This window comes from Sphaerodactylus townsendi, linkage group LG12, assembly GCF_021028975.2.
Source record: "Sphaerodactylus townsendi isolate TG3544 linkage group LG12, MPM_Stown_v2.3, whole genome shotgun sequence".
NCBI lineage: Eukaryota > Metazoa > Chordata > Lepidosauria > Squamata > Sphaerodactylidae > Sphaerodactylus > Sphaerodactylus townsendi.
This window is the reverse complement of record NC_059436.1, coordinates 29,456,437-29,469,185: the sequence shown is the minus strand read 5'-3', so window position 1 is coordinate 29,469,185 and position 12,749 is coordinate 29,456,437. Positions and strand designations below refer to the sequence as shown.

General features: G+C 42.8%; 1 protein-coding gene across 8 annotated transcripts in view; it reads left to right on the top strand.

Moving 5' to 3' along the window:
• AAK1 (AP2 associated kinase 1) overlaps positions 1-12,749 on the top strand; it is a 90,867-nt gene that overhangs the window by 55,083 nt on the left and 23,035 nt on the right. For 4 of the 8 annotated variants that reach the window (XM_048512792.1, XM_048512791.1, XM_048512798.1 and 1 more), the window contains exon 16: positions 233-349. In XM_048512792.1, coding sequence (XP_048368749.1) covers positions 233-349 — 117 coding nt within the window. Of the gene's footprint in view, positions 1-232; positions 350-2,262; positions 2,353-10,024; positions 10,127-12,749 lie in introns of all 8 variants that reach the window. The other 4 variants (XM_048512795.1, XM_048512793.1, XM_048512796.1 and 1 more) reach the window with 3 other exon arrangements.

Sequence of the window (12,749 nt, the reverse complement as noted above, 5' to 3'; positions counted from 1 at the left end):
AATTACAAATGCAATAATTCCCTGCCTCCCCTTCACCCAATTCAGCATCTAGGGTAATATGTAGCATCTAGAGCAGTATGCAGATTTTGTTTGCTGGAAAACAAGGTTTATAACTAAGTATGGATAGTAGGAATATGCATAGTTGGTTGGTTGGGTCGGTGCATTCTACATATAGATTAGTCTGTCATGTGGTGTTGAGATCCAGTTTAAAACTAGGTCTTTGGAATTTCAGGTAAACTTCCGGAGAAGCTCAGCGGCTCCACTGAAAACCTGATTCCGGGTTTTCAGCCTGCACCTTCCACAACGCAAGCAGATGCATTTGGGCCATCTTCTGTTGCATCTGTATCGGGTAGGTCTGGAGGATGCCATGACTTATATATGAGTTAATGAGGTTTAAAGCAAGTTTCCCAGTGAATACAAAACCCGGGGCTTGCTTATAATATTTATTCCAACTGAACAGGTCTCCTAAAGCTTAGATACCTTCTCATGGACTCAAAGAAGCCGACTGTTCTCATTGTTCTCAGTGGGACATCACCCTTTCTAACCTCATGAGCCCTGGTTGTGTTTTTATTGAGCCTGGCCAAATTCTTCAGCGGCAGGAGACTCCTGTTGTACTGTGAGACCACCCAGAAGAGGGATCAGCTTTAAGCATGATCAACAAGCTTTTACTTTCACATTCCCACCACCCATTCTTACAAAAAATTGCGAATGTAAGAGGTAGGACTTTGTGACTTTTGAACTTTCTACCTTCAGAGAACACATTCGGAACTTCTCTGTCACAGAATGCCTGTGCTTTGCGGAGGGTCTTTGAACATGATGCATACATATAATTTTATGTATAGGCTCTCAGCTTGGCCTGTTACAACTCTCTGTTCTTCCTGGAGAATTGGGAGTCTGCTGCTTGCTGGATTGCAAGTGGCGCTTCTTGGCACAGGATGTTTTGCAAGTATACACCAGGATCACAGTGTTTGTAGTTTGCATCCTTTGAAATGATCTAGAATGGTCATGGACATATTTTCCTTGCTGTGAGACTTCTGTATCTGCTCTCTTGGTTTTTACTTTGTCTTCAAGTAGCTGTCACATATTTCAGTGGAAATGGTGAGCCAGCTGAAATGGTTCTGGTCTGAACTTGCTCTATTCTCTGCTCAGTACTGAACAGAGAGCCATTTTCAGTGTTCCATATACTATCCAACGTTGTCTGAGAACAATAGAGAATATCAGCAAGATGTAGGAGAGGTGATATATAAATCGGGGACACCCAGTTATCTTTCTAATAGAGATCTGACATATTGATCTGTATATTACAGGAAAGTTGTAGGGGATAATGTACCTGACACACTTTGGGAGCAGAAGCTGTCGCTAAACATCTTACTATGTATTTATATATTTATGTATAGTCCACCTTTCTCACTGAGACACAAGGCAGATTATTCAGAGCAAGTCAATTCACTCAGTTTGCTGTGATGTCTAATAAGCAATGTAAATGGACTAGGATTACAGAAGTTTTGGGGGGAAAAGCAAAGATAGCAGGTATGATATGTTAAACAGTGAAGAAAAGGGTGTTCTGGAAGTTGAAGACAGTGTGGTGGAAGCAGGGTAACACATACAACAAACAGATAATGCATATTGTATATAGTCCACAGTCACATTCTTTGTAAAAAAAAATACCTTCCTGATCCACCTGTTGCGAGTGGACTTGAAACCTCTTTGAGGACCCTCTTCCTCTTTCATTACAGATTGGCTGCAAGTTAGAGCTAAAATATAATCAATAATTTTGGTTGGGTAGCCATGTTGTATTTGAGTAGTGAGATTCAAATCCAGTAGCATCTTAAGGGCCACAAGATCTTTCACGGTATAAGCTTTGACTCTCAAAAGTTTTGTATCCTGGAAATTTTGTTGGTCTTTAAGGGGCTAATGAACTCGATTCTTGCTCTAAAATATAAGAAGTGATAGTGTATGTGCCGGACAGCTTCCGAGGCATCATCATCAAAGTGTGATTTTGATCCACAGACTAGGACCCTTGCCCACATTTTAAAACAGCGTAGCTGTAGATATGTAACCTCTTTTCCCTTCGAACAGATTTTCTGACTCTTGAAGTAATCCTGTGTGTGCAAAGAGTTGCATTTGGATGGAGTAGAGTAGCAGTTAAGCTACTCTTGAAAAGCATGCTTGGTCTGTTGTGCTCTGCTTGATTTTATCTTTCTCTCTCTTTCTCCATCCCTCTTTCCTTTCCTTCTATTGTCTCTGCGGCTGCTTCTCCAGCTGAAAAAACAAAAGATATTCTGGACTCTAGCCCGCCACTTCTGGCTGTTCCTGATCCTTTCATTCCTCTTCCTCTGTCAGATACACCAGGTAACTCTGATAAAACTGCATAGTAACGTGGCCTGGGATTGAAAGATTTGCTTCTCAGATCATGGCCTTAAAAGTATTTACTTTCTGAAGTGACCACATGGGTTACTTAGGTTGACTCCCTCTCCCACTCTGTAAGTCAGTTGACATATGAATTAAAATTATATATGCTTTCAAATGCAGATTGGGGTTGGAGCAGCCTTCTTCAGCATGTAAAACTAATGTGAATTCAGCTACTGGACTCTTAAAATACTGCACTTCTTCTGGGGAATTCAAGACAGTGTGCAAGGTTCTTGTCCTGCATTTGATACTACAATTCTGTGTGGTAGGCTAGGTTGAGAGATTCTGTCTGGTTCAAGGTAACCCAGTGAGCTTCAGAGATGATTAGTTAGGGATTTATACCCAGGTGTCATTAGTCTGGCTTTCTAACCACTAAACAACATAGCCACAGGTCTGATGAAGTAGGCCTGAATTTTACTGTAAAATGTTTCTATAGTTTAAAAACCAAATGCTTTAAACATCACTTTGAAACTCATTAGGCAAGGCTGATAGAACCCCAAACTCTTAATGGGATGTGGATATGTTGAATATTGGCATGCTGATTCAGCAGTGTGTCAGGCTGGTTGTTAATTGTGTTGTTGTGACTCTTAAGGAATCTTACTTTTTTCTGCCTTGGCATTAGTCCCAGTTTATAAATGCTACATCGAAGGAAGAATTGTCACCAAAGGGGGCACACGATGTGTATTATCCATCTGTTCCTTTTACTCAATCATATAGCTTGCCTCATAGGGACACAACCTGTTATTCACATGAGCTTAACCTGTCCTTAACAAGCATAGAGGGCAGTCATCCTTTATCTTTTGCTGCCTAAAGCTGGCTGGGATAAACAGCTATCCCACTGCTTTGTGGCTTAGAAGAGATACCCAGAACTGTGTGCCCTCATGGTTGTGATGTTGGTCTTAAGAGGGCAAAAGTACTCTGCTTTTCAGTCCAGTCACTTTTCATAGGGCACATTCCAGTGAATTGCACCCTGCACCATTTACTTGAATTTTCATTTTTTGTGTGTGTTCATGATGCAAGGATCGCTGATAGTAATGCAACTGCAGCAAGATTACAGAAGGCATCTGTTAGACCCCTGAAAGCTGGACTGTTCAAGTTCCTGGCAGCTGTCCTGTTGTGTCTTGGGGGTGGGGGTGGGTTGGAAGCCAGGGCCATTTAATATCCTTCCCTGCTAGATCCATGGAGTGAGCAGGTTGTGACTGAATGGTAGAGCAGCTATATGGCATGCACAGGGGCCCAGGTCCAGTCCCTGGTATCTCCAATTAAAAGGATTCAATAACATGTGGAGAACCAGTGAGGTGGAGTAGTGATTAAGAGAGGCAGACTCTGATTTGAAGAGTGCTTCCACATGAAACCTGCTTGATGAGCTTGGGCAGGTCACAGTTCTCTCAGAACTCTCTCAGTCCTCACAAGGAGCCTGTTGTGGGGTGGGGAAGGATTGATGTGGTATGGCACTTTAAGTTTCCTTAATGCAGAGCATAAAATCAGCTCCTTGTCTTACCTTGAGATTGTGCAGGCAAGCAACTTTCTCCTGGGCTTTTCTCAGGGCCTTTTCAGTCTTCTTTGACTAGTGTTTCTGGCAGGGCTGTTTGTGTGCAACAGTAAAATGGGGATGGCAGAAGCACCGCAGGATTTATTTGTACACTGCTTTGATCAATTTAAGGAGCTCTGTAAACGGCAATGCGATGCTTATGCTTGATGGTGCAGAATTCAGTTTCCTGAAAAAATCGTCTGCATTTGTCATTCTTTAAAAAGTAATTTTCTGTGCTCAAGAACATGTGGGCAGTAGATTACTAAAATCTCAGAAACGGGGGGCAGACTGAATAGAATTACCTGTAATTTGGGGGGGGGGGAATGAGCCCTGCTATGCTGACTGCCCCTTACCATGACTAAGGAAAACAAAATAAATGATGCAAAGTAATAAACGGCAGAGTAAATTATGCATCACAGGAGGAATTATGCATGATTTGTGTAGGCTGTAGAATCCAGGTTTCAAGTTGTAGAAATTAGCTTACTAAGGTGTAGAATTCTAACTTTATCTTTTAATGCGCAACCCTCTGTGTTTTTTTCTGTGAATCACTCCTACGATGGTGGTTATTTGGTAGTATGTGATCTAAAACCAATATTCAGTTTTAGAAAGCTTGGCCATGTTGAAGGCCTGAAGCCCATGTTTGATGCTTCAGTTACCCTGCCTTTTGTGGGAGCTGCCTTTGAGTCGTAGACCAGCTGCTTGAGAAGATCTTGACTGTCCTTTTAGTCTTGGCCTTTTAGTCTTAGGAGCCTTCCTGGTCTAGGGACACTTCTTGACTGGGTTCTTACCAGGTGGTTTCCCTTCTTCAGCTGAAGCCCGGAAAAAAGAACTCCGCTGCTGTGCACTTTGTTGAAATAGCAGCCCTTTCCTTTCCTTTACACGGATCGTGAGTGAGTAATATGCTCGAAAGCGTGTGTTGCTTGTTCCAGTCTCGACTCTTGGTTATTCCAAACGATTGTTTGACATGCCGTTTGCCACTGTTTTTTCTCTTTCTCTCTTTCTGCCTAATTGAGAATCTCTGCTGTAATGTTTAGCTGTGTGCTTAATTTGGCATTTCTAGCCAGCGCATACTGACAGCATGAGGTGGACTGGAAAAACAAAACTGTGTGCATGCGTATGAGCATAACAAAATGGTGAATTTCAGTCTTGATCATCATTTGTGGAAGCTTAACTTTTCTCACTGGAAGCTTGTCGAAGGATTGATTCTTTGCCCTTCTTCCTTTGCACACCCTTCACTTCTATCTGGGAATGCTGGCGAAGGAAGCAGGCCCGGGTCTACCGGCAATCTCCCCAGGGGCTAGAAAGGCTCATGGGCTGTGATCCCAGAAGAACTCATGCAGGGAGTGTCAGCCCCCCTCCCCCTCCGTTAAAACTGCAGCACATTACATAATCTGACAGTAACTGCTTTTCTGCAAAAGGCAAAAATAGTTGCTGCTGGATAAAGTGAGGAAAAATTATTTCTTTTTTCCTACCCACCTTTTGGAGATAGAGGTGCCCTGAGGTGGCCTATGTAAGCAAGAACAAACCGATTTAAGAACACTGAAACTCCTAGTCAAAAAGTCAAACCATAAATAGAAGTTGCTAGGCCAGTAGCAGAGCATGTTAGCGTGCACAAGACGCTTACTTTGCACATGGTTCAATGGTAGAGCATCTTCATGCTGTGCAGAAGGTCCCAGGTTCAATCCCTGTCATCTCCAGTTTAAAGGAGGAAGTAGAAAGTGAGAAACCTCTGCCAGAGACTCTAGAAAGCTCCTGTTAGTCTGAGTAGAAAATACTGACTTTGATGGACTAAGGAGACAGCAGCTTCATGTTTTCAGTCCCTAGCTAAATAGATACTGCTGAAGAACTGTTCCTGCTAAAGAATGAGCTGAAAAATGCACCCACCCACCCACCCACACCCACCCACCCACACACACAGAATGCGGAATTAAACCTTTGAAGGCGGTACAGTCAGTCCTAACTCCCTTACGAGTGAAAAATCATTTGTTGACTTCCCACTGTACCCTATACCACAAGTGTCCATCTAAAAACCATCTCCCCGGGCATATGCAAACTCTATGGAGCATCCATATTTCCAGATTCCTTAATTACGGAGTGGGTTGGATTGTTATTTTTCCAATGTGAACTCTGTATAAATGGTGCAATACAGTACCCTTCTTAAAGGTCATTATGGCACTTGGTGAACAATTGTCCCATTAGAAGAGGAAGAGTTTGGACTGAAAACCAACGTTGCTTTTCGCAGCCATAAGGAGACTCAAGGTGGCTTACAAGCTCCTTTCCTTTCCTCTCCCCACAGCAGACACCTTGTGAGGTAGGTGGGGCTGAGAGAGTTCCAAAGAACTGTGACTAGCCCAAGGTCACCTAGCAGGCTTTATGTGAAGGAGTGGGGAAGAAAATCAAGTTCACCAAATAAGAGTCTGCTGTCCATGAGGAGGAGGAGGGAATCAAATCCAGTTCTCCAGATTAGAGTCTGCCACTTTTAACCACTGCACTGTGCTGACTGTCATGAGAGAGAGAGAAGAGAACGTCCCTTTCGGTCACTTCTCTTTCCAGTGCTTTTTTTGCCTGTCTCCCTTTCAAGATTTGTCCTTTTAGGATTTTTTTTAAAATGCAGATTGTGGTTACTAAACATGCGTGCAGCAAGTCAGTCAAAGGAAATTTGCACACAGCTGTAGAGCAATTCAAAGCTCCCTTCACGCAAATCATCTAATTGCAGGCCTCCAGGAACCCAATTTGCATAATGCATAATGCATTTCGGCTGTTGGGGATGGAAGGCAAAGATTTCACGTTGCCTTATGGGTTGATGGGGTCACAAACAGTGATGTGTTTTCTTGATTTCAACGGGAAAGCGGCAAGAGTAGCTAGCACAGAGTGGCACCTGCTTTTGCTTTAGTCAGTGTAAACAAGGAGAAATTCTGGTTACTCTGTTAAATCAGTTGGGGGTTGTTACAAATATTATGTGTATTCTCGAAAGCTTTCACAGCCAGAATCACAGGGGTGTTGTGTGGTTTCCGGGCTGTGTGGCCGTGTTCTAGTAGCATTTTCTCCTGACGTTTTGCCTTCATCTCTGGCTGGTATCTTCAGAGAATCTTCAGATCTTATGAAGATGCCAGCCACAGATGCAGGCAAAACGTCAGGAGAAAATGCTACTAGAACATGGCCATACAGCCTGGAAAATATACAACACTCCAAATATTATGTGTTTAGCACTTCCTATGCTAGCATCTAGTCTCAATTCAGTACCCTCTGCAGTTGCTGAAGGTCTTCCATAATGCTGAAAAAGTGTGGCCCCAGAAACACCAGTGTATCTTGGCGTGCCTGAAGTCAATGGGTATCTTTTGCCCTATGAATCCTGAGGTGTGGGATGACAGAGGTCTCCTAGGTTTAACTGATCGACTAGGGCAGGCCGCACCTAATTTAGTTTGTTTTAGTTCCACCCATTCTTGTGCACCTTGTTCTTTTCTGCTGACAAAAGTGTTGAATAAGTTATCGGGTTGTTCATTGACGCAGCTAATTCCTAGCACGGTCAACGGCAAACGCTCTCTAAACTAACCATGGTATTTCTGTGGAAGCTGGAACGTGTGGTGTGCTTGGATGTGTGTTTCTTGGATGTTCTAATTTAGAATGCTGCAGCTTCTTTTCCAATCCCTGTTTAAATCAGGACTTGCTGATGCTGAATCATGGAAGCGGGGATTTGTGGGGCTTGGCCCTGGTTGCATGGTGCCGATAAAATAAATAGCAAACACTTATGGCAACTGGCAATGATTGCAGGCTGCTGGTCCAAAAGCAAAATCTAAAAACAAGAGCCATGTAATTGCTTTTATTAAGACCAACCAAAATAATGCAAAGCATTATCCTGAATGCTTTGTCAGTCCTCTAACGACTCGTTTTTATATTCCCTTTTGGAGACTGCAGAGAAGGCCAACAGTACAACCCACACCACTGACTTATCTCTTTGTCTGTTTGCTTGTGATACAGACAAGATCATGGCCAGAAACATCTTTTTCTCTCCAAAACTTCCACATCCTTATGATTCTAATAACAGAAGATGAAGAGTTTGGATTTATATCCCCCTTTTCTTTCCTGTAAGGAGACTCAAAGGGGCTGACAATCTCCCAACAAACACCCTGTGAGGTAGGTGGGGCTGAGAGAGCTCAGAAGAACTGCGACTAGCCCAAGGCCACCCAGCTGGCATGTGTTGGAGTCACAGGCTAATCTGAATTCCCCAGATAAACCTCCACATCTCATGCGGCAGAGCGGGGAATCAAACCCGGTTCCTCCAGAGTATACCTGCTCTTAACCACTACGCCACTTCTGCTATTATATTGCCTTTGTGTTCAAATTTCTTGCCTGTGTTTCCTTTCCCTCCCATGCCTGTTGGTTGGCTGAAAGATGTACCTATGAACAGTAAAGCCACCTTCAAGACTTTCATGGTTTTAAATGGCACTTCTAGAAACTCTGGAAATTCCCTCTGTCTACCTCTCTTTGTAAACTGTTGATCAGCTGTACCAAGTAAACTCCCAGTTGTTAGATTGGTTGTCCAAGCCCCTCTGTGAAGTCACTTGAGATCCCCCCCGCAGTGATGCCCACTCTTATTTCTTTACAAATAAATATAATAGGTGCAAAGCAATGTTTATTTATTCCTTTCTTTATATTTCGCTGCCCCCAGAAATTTAATTCCAAACCCTTTATACTTTCCCCTGAAACTGTGTGTTCGAGCTTTAACGCAGATTCGAAGGACTACATGGTCCTGAGGAAATGACTAATGTGGGATTCCAGGTTATATTTAACAGAATACATTTTTATTATATATGTTCTTTGGCTTAAACATTTCAAGAAATAGTTTACAAAAATAAAACAACCACATCTGCTGAGGTGACTTTCACTTTACATCGATTTCCTCTCTCTTTCTTTACATATCTGAGATAATGTCTGGATTTGACTCCTTTTTTTAATATCTCACTCTCAGTACAGCACAGAATCGCTCAGTCTTCAGTGCAGAATACTCTCTGTCTCTGTCTCTCTCTCTCTCTGTCTCTGTCTCTCTCTCTCTCTCAGTTCAGCACATAATATTTTCTCTTTCTCAAATTCTGTACATACTCTGATTCAGTCTGACCCCCTGTCAGTCCCCAGCACAGAATGCAGGCTCTTTTCCCATTTATACACACACTCTCTCTGACACTCTCTTACTTCAGCACACAATCTACTCAGTCACTCACCCTTGTCAACCAGTCACCTCTCTCTCTCTCTCATCTTCCTTTCACCCCCTTTCTTCTACAACTTACCTCTCAATTTAAAGGAACACACACATAGCAGTTCAAAATATTACATACACATAATGTCCGTCTGAGTTTTGTTTTTTGAAACAGAGTTCTTCTGTAGAACCAAATTGATTTAAGCTGCAACTCCACAGGATTAAGGAAATGGGTGGGGGTGGTTTGGGGGGATACGCTGCCTTCCCAAGGGCCCCTGGAGTTGAAATGATTGATACGCAGGTGGCCATGTTTCTTCCATCTACTGAAGATCCTCTCCTTCTGAGCATCAATTATGCTAAATACCCAAATTGATCTGGAGAAATGTGGCAAAAACATGTTGGTTGACCCAGTGAAGCTGAGATTATCATGCTGAGCCTGATCAGCTACCAGCTGAAATTCTGTCCTGAAATTCTGTCCTATTAAAATATGCTGTATCCTGAAATGCTTGCATTAAATATAATTGGTTATGTGAAGGTGCTTCATTTATATAATTATGTAACTTTCACTAGGTTTTCTTTTTTGAGGTCCAGTTTCACTAGCCTATTAGAGCAGGGGTGGTACAATTGAATTATGTAGACCATCCTGGGCATGGAAAACTTGGTACATTTGGCTGAATTCTTGTCACTTTAAATAATTTTGCGTCCTTTACTTGTCCAAGGAGAGCTGACCTAGACAGGTCCACAGTCTTTCTCAGTTTTACATGTTGAACCAAAAGATCCATCTGCCTACCAACTTGAATGAAGTTACTGAAAAATATTATTTTGCTTTCTCTCTGCTTCCTTCCTTCCTTCCTTCCTTCCTGTTTTCCTGCTTTCCCGTCCCCTGCCAGAAAAACTGATTGAGGGTCTCAAATCTCCTGAGCCTGCACTTCTGCTCCCTGATATCCTGCCTCTTGCAGATCCCTTTGGTAGCTCGCCTGATGCTGTGAATGGTAAAATCCTGAAAACCTTCTGGTATATTCTGTCTTGCATGTTGACTCATCAGTGGGGCATATTTAAATTGTAAACAGCGTGTGAGCAAGGGGGGATAGGCCACGGAGTGTAACATTTTAGCAAAGAGACATGTTGGTGTGGTGGGCCATGGGGTTGGAATTGTCTTCAATCCCCAGGCCAAGAGCTTGGCATCAAACCTGTCCTGGAAGGTGCTGTCACCTCTTTCTCCCAACTAGCTCGCTCCAAGCTTTTGTTCCCCCAAACTGATCCCCCTGTAATGATCTCACACTATTACTTTGTTTTTCTGCTTACCACAAAAAGAAGACTGAGGCCAGATGCAACATGTGGTCGATAGGGACAGAAGTCCTAAACTGATGGAATGGACTGGTGTATCATTTTTAACATTCCCACACAAACAAAAAAGCACATGTTGAGATGTTCTAGGCTACCTAGTTCTATTTTTGACTTCTGGGAAATGTTCCTCCAAAGAACTGTGTTCAAAAGTATTTCTCCCAGTATTATATCTTCTGTCTATAACAGTCCATTCCATTTAACATTCTCATTTCAGCCTCTTTCTGTAGAAATATTTTGTGGCCCCTCCTGCCTGAGGGCCTTAGGAAGGGGAGGCAGTTTGATGCATCAGGTCCTCACATATATGATAGTCTTTCCCTTTTCCAAGTATGCTTAGCTCACTGGATTCAAAGTGTGGCCATATTTAAGGCCCTGTTTTCGTTTTCCATTGATAAATGTGCTCTCCATGTCACCCTGATTTTTAATCCATGCATATCCCTTGGCATCAGAAGTGCTCCTTGGGTCGATGGTGGTAGGGCATTCACTGGATTCCTTTGTGAAGCATTTCAAACCCTTTTAACATGTACCTTCCTTCAAACTGGCTGAGAATTAAAGTTGTCCTTTAAGTTGCATACATGTAACTGAAAAGTAATTTTTTTTCAAACCCCAAGATATTGCTGTTCTGGATATAGATCTTGAAAGACATGTTGAAACTCCACCAGTGTGCAACAGCATGATGTTTAATTTTCAGGCTTTGGTTGTTTCAGCCTAGACATTTAGAAATCTAAACAGCAGGGTTCTAAGGTAGTTGTTAACTAGTGCTTATTCGTTAACGGAGCAAAGTAATTTGATCAGTCACCACAGCATGCTGAAAACAGAACTGAAAATCAACTGAATCATTAGGGTCTGATTTGCATGTTCTTTTTAAAAGCATGCCTGTGTATGTTAGGATATTGTGAGACATGAGTTTGACATGCTACCTTCGCATGCATGGAAGCCGTTATCTCACAGTGCCATTATCTGTTGCAGAGCAGTATGTGTTTGGATGCTAGAACTACATCTGGGGGTCGATTAAATTGCCCTCTCCCACATAACCCTTCCTCATGAGTGGGGGAGAAGAAACCTGTTTATTTGTCCAAGTGACTCAGGTTTTCATGTGCCACCATCCCAGGGAAAATAATTACATGCCACAGGAAGTACTTTTGATTACCAGTTGTGGGGGGCAGACACCAGAGATTTTAGTCTCTATGCCCTGATTGGGGTCAGTCACTGACCGTTCACCCTCCTAACTATTTGTGGTTGGCTCAGGCAACCTCCTAACTACGCTGGGCAGGTTTTCCTGCCTTTTCTTTGACTGAGTTGTTTTAATAGTAGCATGTGAGGTGTTTTATGCTTGTCTGGTCAGCCTTAGGAACTACAGAAAAGTGAAGGGAGTCTTTGGGTTCTAATAGGCTGATCTCTTTTCACACAGTACACATACAGCCTTGACATTGTTAGCTACCCAGTTCACATAAGTCTTTCTCCTAAGGCCGTGGTGGCGAACCTTTGGCACTCCAGATGTTATGGACTACAATTCCCATCAGCCCCTGCCAGCATGGCAGGGGCTGATGGGAATTGTAGTCCATAACATCTGGAGTGCCAAAGGTTCGCCACCACTGTCCTAAGGTAACTATAGCAGAACACTAATATGCCGGATTGACAATCCACCTGTGTGTATAATTCCCATTCTAACTGGCTTAGGAATTCTTCTGCACCCAGAAGATATATTATCTTCCCTTTTATTTATGGTCACCTGTGGAAAATCTCACTACTATTCCACCTTCAGCTTTGACCACTAAATTTCTTGTCTAAGTATTTTCTGTTTTCAGCACATGCTGTCACTCAGTATATTTCAAGTGACTTCCTGACTGAAATTCCCTCAGAATAGATGTTTAACACACACAGTTAATGTTAACTCTCAGGAATCCAAATCCAAAATCTCCCAAAACGTTTCCTTTCAGAGAGATACTTCTTTCCTTTCTGAGTCAGCTGACTGCTCAACCAGTCAGAGCGCAGGTCAGCTTACCCAATCAGAGCACTTTCCTGTTCCTAGGATGTTTTTCCCCCACTATGTAGTGATAATACCTTGTTCCACTGACTGGCTTGCATTTTTAATCTTATATTATACTGTGCAGTCCGTCACAGGGAACTCTGGAGCAATTGGTTGGCCATTGTGGGAACCAGGATGCTGAAACAGATGGACCATTTGTATGATCCAGCAGGGCTGCTCTTTCTTACGTTTTTAAGAACTGATGCCTCACTGAAGTCCTGGACGCTTAAGGCCTTTTATGC